Source organism: Rattus norvegicus, chromosome 9, assembly GCF_036323735.1.
Source record: "Rattus norvegicus strain BN/NHsdMcwi chromosome 9, GRCr8, whole genome shotgun sequence".
Classification (NCBI taxonomy): Eukaryota; Metazoa; Chordata; class Mammalia; order Rodentia; family Muridae; genus Rattus; species Rattus norvegicus.
Window position 1 is genome coordinate 115,227,032 of NC_086027.1, and position 22,627 is coordinate 115,249,658.

At 45.7% G+C, this 22,627-nt stretch overlaps 1 protein-coding gene across 1 annotated transcript in view; it reads left to right on the forward strand.

Annotated features, from left to right (window-relative positions):
* Positions 1-22,627, forward strand: part of Lama1 (laminin subunit alpha 1) — a 124,073-nt gene that overhangs the window by 87,484 nt on the left and 13,962 nt on the right. The window contains exons 37-53 of the mRNA NM_001108237.3: positions 3,049-3,256; positions 3,422-3,538; positions 3,657-3,820; positions 6,382-6,517; positions 7,505-7,598; positions 8,945-9,061; positions 10,686-10,868; positions 11,128-11,282; positions 12,907-13,050; positions 14,640-14,773; positions 16,160-16,310; positions 17,100-17,224; positions 19,731-19,881; positions 21,136-21,280; positions 21,718-21,859; positions 21,946-22,060; positions 22,231-22,401. Of these exons, the coding sequence (NP_001101707.2) occupies positions 3,049-3,256; positions 3,422-3,538; positions 3,657-3,820; positions 6,382-6,517; positions 7,505-7,598; positions 8,945-9,061; positions 10,686-10,868; positions 11,128-11,282; positions 12,907-13,050; positions 14,640-14,773; positions 16,160-16,310; positions 17,100-17,224; positions 19,731-19,881; positions 21,136-21,280; positions 21,718-21,859; positions 21,946-22,060; positions 22,231-22,401 (2,452 nt within the window). The remainder of the gene's footprint in view (positions 1-3,048; positions 3,257-3,421; positions 3,539-3,656; positions 3,821-6,381; positions 6,518-7,504; positions 7,599-8,944; positions 9,062-10,685; positions 10,869-11,127; positions 11,283-12,906; positions 13,051-14,639; positions 14,774-16,159; positions 16,311-17,099; positions 17,225-19,730; positions 19,882-21,135; positions 21,281-21,717; positions 21,860-21,945; positions 22,061-22,230; positions 22,402-22,627) is intronic.

Genomic DNA, 22,627 nt, shown 5'->3' on the forward strand with positions numbered 1-22,627 from the left:
CCTGGGAAAACTGAACTGGGTGTTAGGAATTAACAAGGACCCAGCATGCCCATCTGTGCAGGGAGAATGTTGCCTTTGCCTTTGCTGCTTCCCCACGCAGCACAGAATCTGTGCCTGGGAAGGAACTTATTAAAGATGCGGATTCCCAGGCTGGTAGTCCTAGAGATTCAGTCATCCTGCAGGATGCCACCTTTCTCCCTTTGTTCACCCAACAGAAAGGATCGAGCCCCAGGTGCTCAATCTAACATGGTGCCAGGAGTTGGTGACACCCAGGGAACAGTAGAGTCTTTGTGCTGACCAGAACTCCTAGACCACGCAGGAAAAGTTCATGTTTGAGTACACATTTGAAGTAAGGCACACATTTGACTTAAGGCAGGGAAAGCAGAACCACCCCCTTAGCCCAGCCTGTCCCCTGACTGCCCCATTGGCTGGGTCCCCTGGGGGCAGCCTGCTGTATTACTGCAGCTCTCCTTCTGCTTAGAATAGAGCAGTAAGTCACAATCTACATTTCTTTCTTCTATCTATAACTGAAGCTGTGATAAAGGGGGACTCTTATTTTAAATAATGACCTTTCTAGCCTCCACAGATAACCTCTCTCCCAGTGTCATTATTTAGGATTACTTATCATCACATTACAGATTATAATTATTGTAAAATCCACGGTTGGTGCCTGAGTTTTGACACCTATACCAGTCATTTGCTTGCTATGTCAGGCCACTGTCACTTTCAGCTCAGTGCAACTCCCAGGCCTCTACGTGTAATTGAGTTTAGGGCCAGGCTTCTTTTAGGATGTATGGGATGAGAAATGAGATAGGGAGGGGTCTGAAGAATGGATGGGAAGGAATGCATGGGAGGTTCGCTAGCTCGTGTTTCCCAGCAGGGAGCGTGCAGTGGTGGTAGTATTTCTGCCTGGGAAAGTCACTAGAAATTCAGCATCCAAGGTTTTACTTGGGGCTGGTCATCCACAGCGCTCACTCACCTGAATGCCAGACTCCTGGTGGGAATCCAGGAGCTTGTCCTAAATCTCCTGGCTTGCACAGCGGGGCCACTGTCTTATCAGTTGGAGAAGTGTGGTGACACTTACAATGTTGCCCACTGGCCTCTCTGAAGCCAGCTTGCCACGTGACCTTGTCTGTACACACTGTAGATGATTCCTGGCAGCTGAATGAACCCCTTTCCCTGCTGGTGTCCCCACAGATGTTAAAAGATAGCTTCAGTACGGAAACGTTCTGAGATGAGTGTAGGAGAGGCAGCATGTACCGAAGGGACCAGTTCTTTACAAGTCTTTCCGCTTCAGTACACTGATGTTCGTGGAGAGTTTCCAGGGAGTGGGTGGCCCGAGGGGCAGACCTGAGCATGCTGTTCCTATGGAATCTGCCTAATGATTTCATGGGATTACAAAGAACAGCAATCTATGGGAAACCGCTATTCTACATGGCTTCCCGAGAAGCTGAGTATGGTGTCACTGATCCAGTTCATTTTGATCAGTTTGAGGCCACTGATAACGTTCAGGAAGGAATAGAAGAAAATCTACATAGACGGTACTATGTGCTTTTAATTTCAGCACCAGGGAGGCAGAGACAGATGGGGTTGAGGCTAGACAAATGGATCTCTGAGTTTGAGGCTAGCCTGGTCTACAAAGTGAGTTCCAGGCCAGCCAGGACAACACATTAAGATCCTATCTCAAAAACAATGAATGAATAATAAGAAAAGACGATTAATAAACCTTGTGTTTATTAATAGGGCCAATTGTATCTTTTAAGCAATTTGGACTTCAAAGTTTTTGTAAAAACTATTTACTCTGCCTCAAAAGACTTTTTCCACCCTATAAATAAGTTTCCCTGTTCATTCAGTTTCTTGCCCGGGTGCAGTTGCCATGGTTAACACAAAACATAGTCACCGTTCTTCCAGGTCCATCTTCACTGAGGTGGCTTATTTTAATTTCACAACTAAAGTGTGAGGAGAAGTTTGTGAATCCAGACAGCCTGCTAACCTAGGAAACAGTCAATGCGGCTGTAGCCATTGCTGTCCCAGGCAAGGGCTGGGGTGATGGCTTCCTGGGTAAAATGCTTACTGTGGGTCCTAGTTACCATTGCTGAGATGAAACGCCATGATTAAAAGCAACTGGGGGAGGAGAGGGTTTATTTCACTCACTTAGCTTCCTCATCACTGTTCATCACTGGAGGGACTCCAACAGGGCAGGAACCTGGAGACGGCCATGGAGGGGTGCTGCTTACTACTAGCTTACTCCCTGTGTATTGCTCAGCCTGCTTTCTTAAAGAACCCAAGACCACTGGCCCAGGGCTGAGCCCTCCCTTATCAACCACCAATCAAGCAATGCCTTACAGGCTTGCATACAGCAAGATCTTACGGGGGCATTTTCTCAGCTGAGACTCTGTCCTCTCAGAGGGCTCTAGCCGGTGCCAGGAAGACATAACATTATGCAGCATGGCGCGCAAGCTTGAAGACCTATGTTTGATTTCCCAAGAACAAGCCAGGCATATTAGCATGGGTCTGTGGTCTCAGTGCTCTTAGGGCGAGATGGGAAGTAGAAGCTGGAGAATTCCTGGAAACTTGCAGGCCAGCTTGTCTGGTGTATGGACAACAGAAAGAACCAGTCTCTAACAAGGTTACGAAGTAGGGATTAGCACCTAAGGCTGTCCTCAGCACCACATGTTTGGTATGTCATCCATTCGTTCCTTCCCTCATTGCACACACGCGCGTACGCGCACACACACACACACACACACACACACACACACACACAAACGCACACACATGCACACATGCACACCAGAAGAAGAACTGCCTCTGGTCTTAAGCAGTCAGGATGCATGCTAAACATTGTGATTCACATTCATTATCCTAACAACAAAGGACTCTGAGGCAGGAGATTTTTCTCTGTGAGCCTAGACCTGCCTCAAAAATAAAAAGTGAGTCGTCATAGGTCATTTATATTCCAAAAAGAAACTGAATGTGTAAAAATCCCACATTAGTATCTCAAGATGTTGTTTTTGACGTTCTATGTGAACCATCTCTATTCATCAGGGCCGCCAAAGATTTATTGTCACGGATTCAGAAAAGGTTTCAGAAGCCTCAGGAAAAGTTGAAGGCATTGAAGGAGGCCAGCAGCCTCCTCTCAAACCACATCGCTGACCTGCAGGCTGCAGAGGAGCTCCTCAGAGAAGCTGGGAGCAAGACCCAGGAAAGCAGCCTCCTGCTGCTCCTTGTCAAGGCCAACCTGAAAGACTTCAGGGTGAGTCTCAGTGTCTCCTCACTCCATGGGCCTGTTTGTAGCTAGCACCAACTTTAGTTTCTGACAAAGTGAGCCCGGTTACTGGCTTCAGCAGGTGCATTTGGTGCCAAATCGGGCACTGACTTTCTTTTGTGATATATCCTCAATGGGTGACTTTTGATGCAGGAGAAAAAGCTGCATGTTCAAGAGGAACAAAATCTGACCTCAAAGCTCATTGCCCAAGGAAGAGAATGGGTAGATGCTGCCAGGACTCATGCAGCTGCTGCCCAAGACACCCTAACAGTAAGTTACAATTTGGACAGCCATTGAGGTTTCCAGAGCAGCCGCACACCTCAGCTATGGGGACAGGCACACCAGTAGCTAAGTGTACATAGGTGTCCATTTTTATTTCTCCATGCAGCAGCTGGAGCATCACCGAGACGAACTCCTATTGTGGGCCAGTAAAATCAGGAGCCACGTAGATGACCTCGTCATGCAGATGTCCAAACGAAGAGCCCGAGACCTTGTCCACAGGGCGGAGCAGCACGCCTCTGAGCTGCAGAGTGCGGCAGAAGCATTGGACAGGTAAGACCGCACAGTTCTCATAATCCAGGAAGCGCTTGCTGACCCTTGATAAGGGAGAGCATGGCCAGTTTGGTTAGTGTTGAATCACTCTTATGCTGGGTTTTCGTGCACACTCATGCATGCACACTCCTGTGTGCCTGTGCCCGAGTGCACACGTATGTGTAGATGCATGAGTACTTAAGTGAATATGCATGTAAAAGCCATAGGACAACCTTGGATATTGCTCCTCAGGTTCCTCAGGTGAGGTGCACCTATTTTAAAACAGTCTCTTGTTGACTAGGAACTCATCATGTAGGCTAGGCTAGCTGGTTAGTCACCCTATCACAGCACTGGGTGACAAGCCACCATGCTTGACTTTTTTTTTCCCCACACAGATTCTGAGGAATAGAAGTAAGATACTCACGCTTCAAAGCATGATTTTTGCTGACTGAGCCTTCTCCCCCGTGGACCTTTATTCTGTCATGTAAAAATGAGATTCATATTCACTGGTGTGGCTTTGTTTCTGCCAACTTTCTTTACCATAGGCACGCATGCATGATGGGAACATGCAAACAGAATACTATGCTACCACACCAGGCCACCAAAGCTTGTTCACACCTATGGCAATTGAATGCTTTGCACATGAGCTGTCCAAGGATGCTGTGTTCTCTACAGATCTTGAAGTCCATGGTTCAAATGGAGGATGTGGCTGCCCACACTCTGCCTCTAGAAGTCTGTTTGCCAGTGCTAAAAGATATTATGTCCAATCATTGTTGCCTGCTGGTGTGTGTATGTGTGTCTGTGCATGTGTGTGTGTCTGTGAATGTGTGTATTTGTGTGTGCGCGCATGTGTGTGCCTCTGTGTGCATGTGTGTATGCATGCGTGTATGTATATGTGCCTCTGTGTATATACATGTATGTGTATATGTGTGAATGTGTATGTATGTATATGTGCAAGTGTGTGCATGCATATGTGTATATATTTATATATATATGTGCATGTGCATATGTGTGCATATGTGTGTATGTATGTGTGCCTCCATGTGTGCCTCTGTGTATGTATGTGCATGTGTGTGTATGTATATGTATATGTGCATGTGTGTATGAGTGTGTGCATGGGTGTGCACATGTGTGTGCCTCTGTGTGCATGTGTGTACGTATATGTGCCTCTGTGTGTGCCTGTGTTTGTATGTGTATGTACATGTGTGTGTGTTTATATGTGCATGTGTATGTATGAATGTGTGTGTGTGTGTGTGTGTGTGTGTGTGTGTGTGTGTGTGTGTTACCAACCAAGGACTGAAAGCACATCAGGCCATCACTCTAACATTGAGCTATATCCACAGTCCTCTTCTCACTTTTTATCTTGAGACGAAGTCTCATTAAACTGCTTAGGCTGGCCTCAAACTCACTGTGTAGCCCAGGCTAGCTCTGAATTTGTGATCCTCTTTGTTCAGCCTCCAAGTCTAGGCTAGCAGGCCTAGCTCATCTTGGGGTGTTAATTAGCTGGTGGATTTGTTTCTTTAAACTTTGTTTTAAAGGATGGATGCAAAAGGTCCAAGCATGGTAGGAACATTTGAAAATAGGAGACTTCTCCTCACTGAGAAAGTGTCATGAATGATTAGGTTATCCAACCAAAGGGATTAAAAAATTAACTCGGCAGACTATCAAGGAAGGTAGGTACTGGAATGAATGGCTGTGAGTACCATGGCAACCAGTAACAGAAAGTGGAGGTGGAGTCTGGGCTCCTCTGTATCCCCTCCTCTCATTCCTAAAAGAGAGGATATGCGGGCTCTATCCACAGCTAGACTAAAATCTTTATCATTTAGTATAAGAGTAGTGCAAGCAATTTGAACATGACAGTCAACATTAAATAGTGTTATTTCTAATTGATAAACTATTGGGTTTCCCAGATGGCGACAGACAATGATTGCTGGTGTCTGGCGCGGGAATTGACCAGTTCAGTAAAGTCAGAGGGAAAATGATCTCTCAGCAGGCAAAGACGTGTCAACGGTCACGGTTCATCATCCTTATAGGGCTAGTGAAATCTCACCCCTGCCGGATGGCAAACTCATAAACTATGTGCCTGCTAGCTAGAATGAAGCTCAACTGAAATATTTTCTGATTCTCCTGCAGGTGGATCTCACCAAATTGGGGTATGGCCTTTAGGGACCATCCTAGCACCCCTGTATGTGGTCAGAAAGCCTTTTGGAAATTAACAAGTGGGTTACTGGGAAGATTACAGCCAGTACACATTCAGGGGTACCCCAACACCAACTGGGAACTTAAACATGGATCAAGAGAGCAGAAGACAGGCAGTGGGGATTGATGGCATGGCTCTCTATAGGAAATGGCCATCGTGGGTCTCAGTGTTAATTAAAAGCCTTTCTGAGTGTTGCCCTGACAGGCAGCTTCCCAGAAATAACTTCTCTGTATAGAGGGGAAGCCACAGCTTGCTAGTCTTGCCTTCTTTTCTAAGGAGAAAGAAACTGAAAGGCTTTCAGGGTTAGTAGGCATCTACTATGATATGAGCATGTCCACTAATATTTTTTAAATTACATCTTGAAATAATGTTGATTCCATAGAGACCTTGAAAATGTTAGAAACGTGTCTTTGAACGCCACCAGCGCAGTGCATGTCCACACCAACATCCAAACACTGACGGAGGAAGCAGAGAGTCTGGCTGCAGATGCTCACAAGACGGCGAATAAGACAAGCTTGGTGAGAAACATCTGGCCTTCACTGTGCGTCTCCCTTTTCTGCACGCCATACAAGGTTCTGGAACACAATTCTTAACCTGTTTGAGCAAACCCCAAGGTTCAAATGACTCTTTCACCCAAAACCATTAAAAACAAAGACAAAAACAAAACACCACAGAGACTTATATTATCATTTATTAATGTTTTGTTTTGTTTTTTTTTCCGGAGCTGGGGACCGAACCCAGGGCCTTGCACTTGCTAGGCAAGCGCTCTACCACTGAGCTAAATCCCCAACCCTACATTATCATTTATTAATAGCAGCAAAATTGCAGTTGTGAAGTAGCAATGAAAATAATTTTATGGTTGGGGTCTTCCCAACATGTATGTATCAAATGGTTGCGGCAGTAGGAAGGTTGAGGGCCACTGCTCTAGAAGGTTTTTGAGCATATACTCAGCGGCTCAAATATATGTTTTCTCCACGTCCTTTCCTGGTGAAATCCATTTGTGATTTGTTTGGTTGATTGGTTGGTTGGTTTCGTTTGTTTGAACATATCATATGCCCGTTGGTTCTTAAATAATTTTGAGAGTATGGGTCTCACTGTGGTGCACAACATGGCCTTGAATTCCTCACTTGCACTCGAGTGAGCTCCTGACCCAGACTTGTGGGTAGTTAGAAATGACTGCACCACCCCATGCTATGTTTTTGGTCATTTTTTGCTTCTTTGTGAAGATTAACGACTACTATTAAAAACAAGGGGACATCTCAGTTGCCTGTGATAAAGACGGCGATGCTGTCCCAATAAGTACTTGGCATCTTTTACTCACAGCTGTGTAATAGCTGATTCCCCTCTTTATGTCCTTAAAAATGTCTCTGTGTTCCTCTTCTCAGACAGTGGCCTTTGCCTCCAGCTCTGAGGTCGGCTTTCTTTACTTGGAGCTCGGTTGATGCTCTTCTAATGGGGCTGCTCTCTCTGGGAGGTTCCTATGCCTGGACTGTTCTGTTTTTCAGATCTCAGAATCCCTGGCTCCTCGGGGGAAAGCAGTCCTTCAGCGTTCTTCCAGATTTGTAAAAGAAAGCGTCAGTACCAGGAAGAAGCAGCAAGGTCAGTTTGTGTCAGGATGTGAGGGGAAAACTCCCTCAGAGCAATATGGAGCTTCCTGTGTCTCTCTCCTTAACGCTGTGATTTCATCTCAAGTGAGCAAATCTTGTGGTGGAGGTACCGCTTACACAAATGTGCACGCTGCTCTTGACATTACTACCATTCTTCCTGGGGTGTTTGGAGTCACCTCTGATGACAAGGGATCCTCTTTTTTCCTCTCAAACTTCCCAATTTCTTGGTGAAATAGTTATATCTGATGGCATCTTTGCATTTTTTTCATCTGGAAACGATGATAGGCTCTTGTCAAAATGTCACTGGATTACATCATAAATGACAAGTCCTTTTACATAACCACCTATACCGTTCAAGAGTTTCAACAAGCATTTGTCTGGGACTGTAAGAGCTATTTAATAAGTGTAACATAAAATGGTGAGAATGTGTTCTATAAGAGAAAATAGGCAGGCGTGGAATTTTCTTAATGTATAAAATGCTTCTCACATTAATGCAGACAGTTCGTGAGGGTGGCAGGGGACCCTCTCCTAGCTCTATGAACCAAGAGCTGGACTTTACCGAAGCTGTCCAAACCAAGCATTGGGCCAGGGTGTTGTTTTTGTTTGTAGGTTTCTCTTGTGAGTGAGACAGTTTAGAACCTCCCCTGTCCTCTAAGTGTTAGATCTTCCCAATTCTTACTACCTCACAAGTGCTGGCGGGTATTGGCTTGAGTTTGCACAGGTAAAGGTCCTTCTAGGTCATTACGCTGTGACCTTCTTGCCAGTTAAAGTTCCGTGTTCTAATCATATCCTCAGAATGATGCTAAACGTGGCATCATGCTATGAACAGAAACTGTAAAAGCTTTGGTCCGACCATGTAAATTAGAGGAAGCCGGGATGAGTCCAGATTCAGTGGAGGGAACAGAGAAGAACTGATTGGCCAGAGTGACAGGTCAGAGGTCTTGACAAGCCAGACCACCATCAGGATTTGAGAGCTTTGAGGTGGCAAGTTCCAGCATGAGAAGAATTCCTGTCAGGGCAGAAGACGCTTTAAACATTTCTTCATCTCTGTGCTTTTGTAAATTTAGGCATGGAATTCAAGAACAAGTAATAGTGATAAAGACAATAGCAAAATAGATAAAATGATCAAATAAAAAACTCCAAAACCCATGCCCCTACCCCACCCCACCCCACATGTCTGTGATGAATTGTGCTAAGAATCACTAGGAAAACTCTGAGTGTTGAGGTGTCTTCACAAAGCTTTATGTCCTGTGGATGGCTGACAAATGATAAAGCTGTGTCTAGGCGGTGTCCTAGCAGACTGATCTGACGTGAGCGCTTCCTTTCTCCCTCACACAGGCATTACGTTGAAGCTGGATGAGTTGAAAAACTTGACGAGTCAGTTTCAGGAGCGTGTGGACAACATTACAAGACAGGCCAACGACTCCCTCACAGTACTCAGAGAAAGCCCGGGAGGTGAGCAGAAGGACGCTTCCTGGACTATGTATCTTCTCCTTGGGAAAGCATCTCACAGGAACATGAGGGAGTACTGCCTCATGGCTCATGGGAAGTGGAGCTAGAAGATTGATTAAACCTCAATTTGGGGAGGGATGTGATTTAGAGGTGCAGGTCATGAAACTTTTTAAAACCAGTGAATACGTCCAATCACACTCTGAAAGGTGTTATGATTATGCTCTTAAAAGACTAGCGACTTTTGGCCACCACTTTTAATTGCACTGAGGAGAGAGGGGCCTTCCAAAGAGGCCAAGTGTAGAGAAAAGAGAACGCACTTGCCCAGCAAGATCCCCTCGCTGTGAACACGGCGAATTAGAGGATTCCTATTGAGTGCTCTTCCTCCCTCAGATGAGGGAGCATATAAACTCAGCGGGTTGATCACTAATATTGATGATTTGGAAACACAGTTCTCTGAGGCTTTAAATGAGTCTTGAGTCAGAACCCCAATGAGCTGTGCTGCTGTGCCCCTGACTCCAGGCACCCCGTGGTTTGATTCTAAGACTCATCTGCTGCCCTCCTCATTGGGAAATTTCTTTTCCCACTTCTGATCCCCCACAGGAAAATGACCCTTCATCTATTTTAATAAAACACCTAAATATTCTTTATTCGAACTTACAGAAAAGTTGAGAGAGAAGTGAAGGACTGCATGGGGATTTTCTCCTTTATTGCTGGGGTAGGAGGGGCTGGGTACCATGTAGCCCAGGCTAGCTTCAACCTCACGATGGTGCTGTGCCTGCTTCCTGGTAGTGGAATTACAGGCATGTGCCACCATGTCTGACTTGACAGCTCTACATTTCCATGTGGCTTTTTTCAAGAATGAATTATTTGCTGTGTGTAACATTCTCAAGTCTCAACAGCACCATGTACACATCTTCAACCAGGTGTCCTTGAATAGCAGAATTCTTTCCCTTGTGGCCATGTCCTTGCTGAGTTTTGGTCCCTTGTGACTAAATACCACTTTGTCTTTCCGTGGCCATGCTGCTCTTGATTGCAAACTTCTGTTCCAGAATCTTCTTATCTGGACATTAAGTGATGTGGAGTGGCATATGTTTCCAGAAGATGAGAGAGACCTACAGAGACAGAAAGGGGCTAAATAGAGAGTTTGGGGCTGGAGAGGTGATTCAGTGGGTACCTAGAGGTGTGAATTCCATCTCTGCACCTACAGAGTGGAAGGGGAAAACATCTTCCCACAAGTTGGCCTCTGACCTCCTTATGTGTAGCATAGTACATGAACACACATGTTTACACATGCACACACTAAATATAAATAAATAAATAAAAATTTCAAAGTACTTTCAGCTTACCAACCATCCCCAGAATATACTAAGGGCATGGCCACTACACACTGCTTTTGTAATCACACTGTATAACTGAAATCATGTTCCAGAGAATTAAGTATCCAAATTATTCAATGGTCCTTGAAAAGGGGTGGTAGAACATGTGACGTGAAAACTTCTTTGACGAGAAAAGGAAAGAAGTCTTGTTTTGTATTCAACATGCCTGTCTCTGTAAAATGGCACACATAGTTCAGACTTCCTCAGTGCTTTCAGCAGGCCCACGCTCACCCATTTATTTATTATTTTAGGTATGAGAGAGAAGAGTAGGAAAGTCAAAGAGCTGGCAGTGGCAGCCAATGAGACTGCGGCGAGGACACTGGAGGACATGCTGGGTTTGAGCCTAAGGGTCTTCAACACATCCGAGGACTTGTCCAGGGTGAATGCCACAGTCCAGGAGACAAAGGACCTTCTGCATAACTCCACAATGACCAGTACGTCTGTGGCCCTCCTCCCTGTTTTGAAAGCCTGTAGCATGCCAATTGGGAGAAAGCTGAGTACACAAGGGTTTGTAGATTCAAATTTGAGAAGAGGGGCCACGGGGAATGCAAGCCGCCCGTGCATCCTTCATGTATCTCAGGGTTTGCTCACTCAGTTCTGCCTTATCCAGAGTCTTAATAAGGAACACACCTCCTTTTCACTCTCTTCCTCCTGCTTCACTCTTGCCAACCCCTGCCCCCTTGTCTTCATTAGCTATCTTGGCTGGAAGGAAAATGAGAGACATGGAAATGCAGGCCAACCTTCTGTTCGATCGATTGAAGCCTTTGAAAATGCTGGAAGAAAACCTGAGCAGAAACCTGTCGGAGATCAAGCTGCTCATCAGCCGGGCCCGGAAGCAAGCAGCTTCGGTGAGTTGGGCTGGGGGCTCCTAACACCGCAGCTGCAGAAGCTTCGGCTCCTGCCTCTCGTCCTGGAGAAGTCAGGGGGCACAGCCCTCTGTCACCCCAGATCCCCTGCCTGCACCCTCTACAGGCCCAGGTCGCAATAACCCATGTATTCTTAGGCTCCTCTTGGGATATTTAAATCATTTTTCTTGGAATCCCACTCACTTTTAGAGTATTTCAAATCTCATTTACAGGATTGATATATCGTTCATAGTTAATGCCTGACTCCACACCTCAGCCTTTATACCTGGAAGACATTAAGTCTAATGGCAGCATGTTATGCCGTTTCTTCTTTACTGACTTACCTTTGATACTGGGGGTACTCTCCAGAATGAGTAGGATGGGCCTTGTCCTCCGGGACTCTGAGAAAACAACTTCCATCCATTCAGATGGTGTGCAAGTCTACGTCTCTACATGCATAAGCTACCAGAGAGGTCAAAGTTGGGGAATCGGTTTGTACTGCCCATGGATCAATTCACTCATTCCAAACCATAGTAAGAGAGTGTACAGTGCTGTGGGGCCCTAGAAAAAGAGTGTGACCCCTGATCTCAGCTTGGCCTTTCTGAAGCTTTCTAGGTAAAGGCGCTCTGGGTTCTTCAAGAGTCTTCCCTTCTAGAAGAGGATGTAGGCACACACAGGCTCTTTCACAGACAGGCCAGGGAAATGTGTGCTAAAGTTGTAGTTCTAACTACCATGGCCAATACAAACTTAGAAGAGAAATTGATAGAAAATCTATATACAGATAATTATGAAGCAGAGCGATATGTAGTAACTAACCTCTCAATAGCTATTTCCTGAGGGGTACAGTGATATATTTCCCTTCCACTTTCATTGGACAAAGATCATTAACTACCTGGTGGGCCGGTGCTAAGACCCCCGAGTAACAAGGTATCCAATCTTACATGCTAAGAACCCACAGTAACAAGGTATCCAATCTTGTGAGAGTGAGACAGTTTCCTGTATAAAAGAGCTCCACAAAGGACTGGAGAGAGATGGCTCAGCTGTTAAAAAGTACTTACTGTTCTTAAGTAACCCGAGTTAGGAACCCAGCACCCAGGTCAGGTAGCTAGCTGGTAACTGCCTGTAACCCAGCTCCAGGTGCTCTGATGCCCTCTTATGGCCTCTGGGTATTCCTGTGTGCATGAGAACACACACACACACACACACACACACACACACACACACACACACACACACCACTTCAAAACCAAAATTTAATGAACTAAATCTTAACAAAACAAAAACCAAGAAAAACTAAATTTTTCATAGCAACCACACACCTATAATGTCAATCTGGGGCAAAGAGGATCGTGGTTTCAGCTCAAGGTCAGCCTGGTCTACATAGTGATACACTGTCTCTAAATAAGCCAAGAGAACATAGCCTATTTGGAAACGACTGTCCAGTATCTAAAGGGTTCGCCCAAAGAGTTTCTGTCTTGGTCTGCTGCCTTGCTCTGTGAAGCCCAAAGCATTACAAGTTCTGCACAGAGGAAGCTCTTGGCAGAGCAAGTCGACTGGCATCTGTGGCGTCCCGGAGAGCTGCCCACATGTGTCGCTAAGTCCCAGGATGCTGTTTTCTCCCTGTCAGATCAAAGTAGCCGTGTCTGCGGACAGAGACTGCATTCGGGCCTACCAGCCTCAGATTTCTTCTACCAATTACAACACCTTGTTACTGAACGTTAAGACCCAGGAGCCGGACAACCTTCTCTTCTACCTTGGCAGCAGCAGCAGCGTAAGTGATAGATGCTGGGTGTTTGGGAATTCAGGTGTTTCTTCTGTGGACACTCCACTGATGACAGCAAAACCACGATGGTCCTGAGATCGCTAGATTCTCCTACCAAGGAAAACCTTTGCTACAGTTGTAATGTCGAATGTTGTTAGAAATATTTAAATCTCAGCCTGAGATTTCTACCCTGCCTTAACTCTTTAAGTTCCCAGATGAAAGACACACACCCCCTTTACATTTACAATAGGCCTTAAACAACACAAGAGCTGGGCAGATCCTATTCTCTGTGCTGTTAGAATCTATTTCCTGTTGATATTCCCGAGTTATTACTTACTATGTTTCATCTGGGCTGTTCTTAACTCCAACTGGGCAGCCCTCGTGGCCATGCTCTCTTGACTCTTAACCCATGGCAGCTTCTCCTTCCTCCTCTCCTGCTCCTTCTCCTTCTTTGTGGTCCCCTCTGACCCCCAAGCCCACAAAACCTAAGCATCTCCTATGTCTCCTTTTCCCAACTATTGGCTGTGGGCATCTTTATTTACCAACCAGAAATAAGTTAGGGCCATGGTGTATATGCAGACTCATCTCTGGGACAACCAGGTGTTGGGGACCCGCATTTAGCGTTACCATAGATAGCAGGAGACCAAATATCAACAGTTGAATGTCAAATAAACACAGAAGTAACTGTCTGGGGTTTAGGCAGATGGGTCAGAGGGTAACTGTTTGTCTGCAAGCCTGAAAATCTGAGCTCAATTCACAGGAGCCACTTAAATCAAACCTGGGCCCAGGTAGATGTAGACAGTTAGATGTAGGGAGATCCTTGAGGCTTGCGGGTCAGCCTAGCCTAATTAACTGAGTCTCAGGTTTGTCAAAAGCCCTGTTTCAAAAGATATACAGCACTTAGGATACCTCAGGCTATCTTCTGGCCTCCTCCTGGACATGCGATGCTAATATGCACACATGTGAACACACACACACACACACACACACACACACACACACACACACACAGAGGAACATGCACATAGTGAGCAGCACAAGAAAGAAAGTGACATTTCTGATCAGTGTCCCCATCAGCCATCTTGTTGGTATACCGTGGGTGCATCATTCCTTGGTGGACTCAGGGTGATTTCCAGATAGCCAGGCATCGCCCATGGTCCCCAGAAAACAGGTTTCCTAGACAAGACCACTGCTGCTTCGGCTGTATCAGAAGGGTGCAAACCCTGGGAATGTCATAGAGGAGATGTTAAGATGCACATTTATTACCACAGATGTCTGCTCAGGAGCCAAGGAGGCAAGGTCACCTTGTGGCTCCTTAGTATGCCTTCTACACTCATTGGTGCCGTCTGAAGCAGAAACAAGCCAGTTCCTTGCCTAACCTTCCTGTGGCTTGGTGACAAGCCTTTGAGCATTCCTAGGACCTTCATAATAGTGAACAGTCTATCTGCAAAAGCACTAATGTCAGGTCTGCCACAGGACCTCCATGCCCAACCCCAGAGATGTGGCTACTTAGAGGCAGAAGATCGCAGAATCCTTGTGCTGGCTGTGTAAACAGCAATGTGTAACTCATTCCCCTCATCCCCCCCCCACCCCCGCAGTCCGACTTTCTCGCAGTGGAGATGCGGCGTGGGAAGGCAGCCTTTCTCTGGGACCTGGGCTCTGGCTCTACCAGGTTGGAATTCCCAGATGTCTCCATCAACAACGACAAATGGCATAGCATCTACATAACCAGGTAGCAGAGACTGTCCTCCAGCACCTCTCTCCTTTCAGTTGTACCTTATAACATGTCACTAACGTTATAATAAACAGGCATCGAGTCATTAGTAAAGTTGGATTATAAACAAATAATACTGGATTTATATTAACTATAAAAATAAGTTGTTCAAATTATAGAACCAATATTTTTTGTTGCCAGAAGCAAGGATCAAAAGAGGCATAGTTTATCTAAATTTATTAGGTAATTTTAATATTTATTTTCATTTTGCATACATTAGTGTTTACCTGCATATGTGCATAAGCACCGTGAGTACGAAGTGCCTTCAGAAGCCAGACGAGGGCATCAGACCCACAGGAACTGTACTTAACAGGCAGTTGTGAGCCACTGTGTCTGTGCTAGGAATGGAACTCCGGTCCTCTGCAAGAACAGATAGTACTCTTAACCACAGAGCCATTTCTCCCAGTCCCCTGATTATTTGAAAAATATTTTTAGAAAGTCCAAGTGACCAGCCTTGCAAAATGGCTCCTTCCATGGAAGAGAGGATTTTGTGAAAAGCAGCAGAAGGGGAGGGGAGAGGGGGATGAAAACGGAAAAGGTATTGTGTGACTGCAGGCTTTTCTACCCATGGCCCAGTTCCCAAATAAAGACTTGGAGGCATATTTATTTATTTATGAATAAATGCCAATGCCATAAGCTTATTCCCTGACTAGCTTATATAACGTATAAAACCCATTTAAACTATTCTGAGTTTCCCACAAGACTAATTACTACCTCACCTCCAGTTCATGAGTCTGACTTCCTCAGAGTCTGGGGTCAGTCTGCTGACTCTATCTCCCAGAATTCCCATCGCTCCCTGCCAGATGTCCCACCTCCTGGTCCTACCTCAGCTCATTGGCCACAGGGTTTTGATTAACAGGTGATGTTTCCGCACAGTGCACAAAACCATCCACCAAAGATATTTTCTCAAAATTAAAATACTAAGTCAAATTGTTCCTATTAAAACCCCTTCCTGGAAGTCAATTCATGTAAGCAGTCTCAGGCAGAACTCTCCCTTTTACCGTTCTGTAATATTGTGGGGTTTTGTTGGTGATGTTGTAACTATTGATATTATATTTAAAAAATAGTGTCATAAAGAAAGGAGTAATATTTTTTAGATATGGTTGGACTCGGTAATGACTCTCAATAGAGGGGAGAAATGTGATGAACTATCTGTTCCCAAGAGCTGCTTATCAGGATCTGGGGGAGTAAAGGAAAGGTTGAATAGCCGAGGTTGGAGGCAAGGAGGGCAGGTGGAAGTTGCCGGGGCAACCCTGGAGAGGCAGGTGGGGCTGTGCACGACAGGCATCCTTTTGCATGACATGATGTATGTGAAGTTCCTTCTGCAACTCTTTCTGGCCCAAGGTTTGGAAACATGGGGTCCCTGAGTGTAAAGGAAGCAAGTGCAGCTGAGGACCCACCGGTCAGGACAAGCAAATCTCCTGGACTGGCGAATGTTCTGGACATAAACAATTCGACGCTAATGTTCGTTGGAGGGCTTGGAGGTCAAATCAAGGTACAATAATTCTTGAAGGCCATCTGAACAGGAGCCCTGGCTGATATGCTCAGTGTTAAATATATCCTGCCCAATCCAAACATTTCTGCTTTTATTAGTTTTAATTTCAGCACTGCATCTGCAGAGCAGGGCTGGTTTTGCAAGGGCAAAGGGGTCATTTTTAATCCTGAAGACAAGAGACGTCAATGGTGCTGTTTGCCATTTAGACAGTCTTTTCTCCAGTGATGAAATAGGAAATTAAATACATCTATACTTCTGTAAAGTCCCTTTATCATCTCTTCTAGTTCTAGTGGTTATTGTGCTAATTAGTGTTTAGCAAGAGTGCATAGTATTTGTTTAATGACGTCAGCTAGTTGGACTGGCTTGGGAGGACAATCTGCATCCCTCTAGACTACTGACCCCTTAACGGGTCTGAAAACTCACAGCAGGCTTCCCCCGGAAACCAAGTGGATCCTTGGGAGATTGTCCAGAGCTAAGTGTGGCCATTCACACCTACAATCCCAGCATCCTCAAGGCTGAAGCAAAGAAACTGAAAATGTGAGGCCAACTTGTGCTGCATAAATAAACAAGCCTCTTTCTCATCCTCCCCCTCCCCACCCCACCCCCAAACAACAGAAAACAATGTAACTGTTCGCTCTTAGAAGAAATTGTTGCAAACTGGCCTTTCCATCCAATGTTCTCTCTTGGAATCTGAAGTGCTGTGTTTGAGCTGCTCGACAGTTAGGAGAATATATGCCTCACAGGCTAACGATGTGCATTATGTGTTTGCTTTTTGTGCCTTTGCACCAGAAATCCCCGGCTGTGAAGGTTACTCATTTTAAGGGCTGCATGGGAGAGGCCTTCTTGAATGGCAAATCCATTGGCCTGTGGAATTACATCGAAAGAGAGGGGAAGTGCAATGGCTGCTTTGGAAGGTAATCTGCCCAGGTTTGAATTTTCTGTTAGCTCTATACGCTGTATTCACGTAAAAGGCTATGTGTGGATTCTCAATTACAGCAGCCTTTGAGCTAACACCAGGTTTTGAGAACAGCTTTCTCCGGCTGCTGACTGAGGTCATCTACCAAGGTTTTCTTGGTGACTTTGGCTAATTTTTCTCTTTCTCTGAAGTTTGGTGTCTTCCAGACTTTTCTTATCAACCCCTACTCATCAGGGTCAGCATGCAATGTGTGTGTGTGTGTGTGTGTGTGTGTGTGTGTGTGTGTGTAAAACATTATAAATCTGAGAGAAACTCTACTCCAGTGTTCACCACTGGTCTTCCAACCAGAATGTAATACTAAGTTACATGTGAGCACCTGAAGGTTGCTTTCTTGACCCTTATTACAGGGAACCACAAGGTTTGCAATTGGTAAGAGCAGCTTTTACATGTGCAGTTAGTAAGTACAGCTTCTAAACTGTGATACACCTTTTTTTCTCATGCCATATGTCTGATCAAGACGTAGTCCCAGCAATTTAGTAACTCTGACGTGAAAACAGACCCAACCCCTGGACTCTGCCCCTCCTCTTTAGCCAATTTAAATGGCAGATGCTGGTTCTCCTTCACTGTGGTAAGGATGTCCATTTTGTGTGCATCCTCTGGTTTCATTCCTGAGACACCTGCCATCCTACCAAAGTTCCAACCCTGACCTTTGAAGCAAAGGCTGAGGAAAAAGGGTCAGGATGCCCCTGGGCTCTGTTTATCCTGGATTCACTGACGGCCTAGTCATCCTGCTGCTGGGCTGGAAGCCTCACTGCCTACAGGAGCAGGTGGAATGACTGGTTCAGACAATTTAGGACTTAATAAATATGTTTTGCTGGACACCAACTGAACAAATCTGGTGGCCATTCTTATACTACATTGACCAAGGTTTCGAACAACCCTAGCTTTGTAGGATATTAATACATGTTCTTTAAAAAGAAAAAAATAGTAGAGGGGCTATATTTGTCATACATGTTTGAAAAATGTTAAGTTAAAATATCAGCTATAGCCAGGTGTGGTGGCAAATGCCTTTAACCCCATGACTCGGGAAATAATGGCAGGTGGATCTCTGTGAGTTCCAGACCAGCGAGGGCTGCATAGAGACTCCATTTCCAAAGATAGATAGATAGATAGAATGATAGAGATATAGGTATATAGATAGATGTAGATAAACAGGCATAGATATTGATTTAGATAGATATAGATAGATATATAGATAAAGATTATATAGATATATAGATATAGATATTGATATATAGACAGAGATAGATATAGACAGATATATAGATATAGATATATAGATAAAGAGAGATAGATAGATATAAATATAGATATAGATATTATGATGTTGTCAGAGCTTTAAGTTCATTTTTAACATGCTAATGATATACAGGCTACCCCTACCTCACCAATGGGCTACAGTTGTAGTCTTTCCAAAATGCACTGAATCTCAAGCCCTTTATAAAAATGGGATCATTAGGAGTTGCTTCATATAGGATGAATTTGGGCCAGTGCCAATACATGCATAGACTGGTACTTGTGTCTGAGTTTCTAAAGTGACTGACTTCATTTTAGCCAGGCCCCTACACACACGTGTACACACACACACACACACACACACACACACACACACACACACACACACACACGATGCATCCTTGCTAAACAAAGCTTTAGTCCACACAAAGCCTGTTGCTGCAGACTGAAGGGACACAGTGTGCTCCAACCTGGTGTCCCTTACTAGTGTTATGTTGTGGGTACAGGCTGTCCTATTCCTCAGGTTAATGACTACACTTGGTTTATATTGCCAGCTAGACTAGTTAATTCCTCAACCCGTCTTTTTATGTGTCACTAGATACTCGTACACAGTATCAGCATTTTTCTAATTCTACCCACCATGATGGCTGTTTGCACGAACTCTCTCATGAAGCAGCTGGGCTCTGGCTGAAATGGGTTTGTCCTGCATGGAAAAGGCCTTGTGAGGCATGCTTGAGTGTCGTCTCCTCTCTGACACGTTTGGGACTGAGAGTGTTTGGGATTTTACATTTGTATTTTGGGATTTTTGGGTAATTGCACACATCGTAATGAAGTATCCTGGAGGTAGGATCCAAACCTAGACACAGTCTTTTTTTCATTTTTATCGAATATACCAAACGCAGAGCCTGAGATCATTCCACATATTTTAAAGCATTTTTTTCCTTGGGAAACAGACTCATAGTGCATACATAATTTCCCCCTCATATCATCTTGTCTGCCAGTGTTCAGAGCTGTTCTGACTTCAGAATACTTAGGCTTTCACACGTTCAAAGCCGCAACTTATCTTACGTTCTACACTCACTCTCAATGATGGAGATCAGTTTCTCCTGTGGCCTGGGATAAGGGAATCCTTTGTCCCCCTCCCCCACCCCCACCCCACCCCTCGCCCTCCTGTGCGTGGATGGTATTTCATGACTTCTACCTTGCAGCTCCCAGAACGAAGACGCTTCCTTCCATTTTGATGGAAGCGGGTACGCAGTGGTGGAGAAGGCTCTCCGTCCCACCGTGACACAGATAATAATTCTCTTCAGCACCTTCTCCCCGAATGGGCTTCTTTTCTACCTGGCTTCAAACGGCACTGTGAGTTTTCTGTGTCACTTGGCCTTCTATGTACAGAACCATTGCCCTGAGATTACCTATGTCTGCTGTTAAGCTTCCCTTACCAGAGGTGAACAAGTGTCCGTTCACTCCAGAAAGTGCACCCACAGAGCAGAATGATGCTTCCACCACGGCTTGCTAGGAGAAACAATAAGGTTTGGGGCTTCACTTACAGGAGGATGAAGGAGGAGTTAGTAACTGGAGAAAGAGTCCCCGAGAACAATGCAGGCCTGCGAAGTCTCTCCCCAGCATGGGTGATACTCCCAAACACTGCTGCATATAGGGGCCTGTCAGTCAGTTCTGCTCTTCATAAGGACCCAGCACCTAAGTCCACAGGAGCTGGAGCATTACCTACAGGAGGGAGTAAACCACAGAATCAGGTTGTTAGCTGTAGTCTCGGTTGAGACTCTCCACATTCTCTGAGGGAGCATCACCAACCTGATCTTGTCAAGGTCTCTGAGCCAGTTTCTACAAGCTCTTACTACTGTAATCTACATACACGTGCTGTATAGATTCTCATTTAGAAATCGCTCACCAATGAACACAAGTTCAGGAAGAACTATCAGGAAACACAGGAAGGCAGAGTAGAAGTGGTTCCAGACAGCACAGGCGGCATTCAAACACTCCCGGTTACTCTAGTTTAGGTAATGTCTTTGTTCTTTGTGTAACCACAGTGCCTTGCTTTTTAAAATTACTTTTATTATTACTTTGTGTGTATGAGTAGTTTCCCTGTCTGTATGTCTATATACCATAAGCGTGCATATTGCCCATTGAGGCCGGAAGAGGGCATTGGACCCCCTGGACTGGAGTTACAGATGGTTGTGAGCTGCCGGATGGTTGCTGGGAATTGAACACAGATCCTCTGCAAGAACAGTCAGTGCCCTCAACCCCTGAGCCATATCTCCAGCCCCCACAGTAGCTTCATTTGAATCTCATCTATAGGAACGGTCCCCTTTGTGTCTTGTGTGCTGGCCATTTTCAGAAACAGTCTACTTGTGACTTTATACAAAGCACACGAAGGCAGTCCGGCCCTCCTCCTAACATGGATTTTGGTGCTTAGCACTTAATTTAATGCTTGGTAATATTCCACAAAGCCGCTAGTGTTTTATGTGACAGACTAGCAGTGGGCCCAGGCTCAACCTAGTTTGACCCTTAGGGCTTCCTTCCATTCCTAACTTGGGTTGGGAAAACATCTAGAGATAAAGCCATATCTGCAGAGACGTCTTTCCTTCACAGAAGGACTTCCTGTCCATCGAACTGTTGCGTGGCAGGGTTAAAGTGATGGTGGACCTGGGCTCAGGACCCCTCACTCTTATGACGGACAGGCGGTATAACAACGGAACCTGGTATAAAATCGCCTTCCAGCGGAACCGGAAGCAAGGTAGGGGCACAGGGTGGACTTCTGTGGTGTTGGCCACCCCTCTAAGAACAAACAGCACTCCAAAACCAGTGGTCCCTATGTCCCGTTAGCATCACCCTCACCCCTCAGCCACAGCTGCACTCTTGAGTGGTTTGATTGAAAGCTACCCTTGCCTTTGGAATGAGAAACAATGGGATCTGCCTATTACCGGGAGAAGAGTCTAATTCCATTTGTCTGAGGCTTCAGTATTTCTCCTTAAATGCAGCATCAGAAACAAGAATCAAATTCATCCGGTTTTCTTTTACACACCTGCTCTTACTGTTCAGCAGAACATGTTCTGGGTCTCTGAACAACACCAGCCAAATTTGCAGGATCTGAAAGAACACGCCGTCATAAATGGGATGCGTTGACAGAGGTTTTTGTAGTGTTAACTGTCCCTCTCTTCCCCGTCCCGCTAGGACTGCTAGCTGTCTTCGATGCATATGACACCAGTGACAAGGAGACAAAGCAAGGAGAAACTCCAGGAGCCGCTTCCGACCTCAATCGGCTGGAGAAAGACCTGATTTACGTGGGCGGATTACCTCACTCTAAGGCTGTGAGGTATGATGTGAAACCGTGGGACGGTTGTGTGTAATTCCCAGGCCTCTGGGACCCAGCGTGAATGGTTCTCATGTCCTTGCCTCCAGGAAAGGGGTCAGCAGCAGAAGCTATGTGGGCTGTATCAAGAACCTGGAGATATCCAGGTCCACCTTTGATTTGCTGAGAAATTCCTATGGAGTGAGAAAAGGCTGCACGCTGGAGGTAGGAAGCAAGCGTGGTCATGGGGTCTGGATGGGTTTCCAAGGGTGCCTGGTGGTTTACCAGCATAATAATGCCACACGCTCCCATCCTGTGGGTGGGCGAGATGCAAGGGAGGCAGGCAGTCCCACAGCTGCAGGCCAACCTCGCCCTGCTCTCTCTCCCGTCACCAGCCTATCCAGAGTGTGAGCTTCCTGAAAGGCGGCTACATGGAGATGCCACCCAAGTCTCTGTCGCCAGAGTCATCCCTGCTGGCCACATTCGCCACCAAGAACAGCAGTGGAGTCATCCTGGCTGCCCTGGGCAAGGATGCGGAGAAGGCTGGGGCGTCTCAGGCACATGTGGTAAGTAGCTGTGACTCAGATCTAGAGCCGTCCTGAAATGTGTGTGGGGAATTTCTGCCTCACGCGTTTAGTGTAGCTGCTTACAAACGGTTATACACGGTTAAATTAGTGAGCGAAAGTTATGGCTGCCTAACGTTCTGCTCATGGACCCACGATTTCCTGAGTCGCATGATCAATGTCCCACTTCTAGGGGTGAATGAAAGGCTGCTGCCTTCAGACTAAAGCA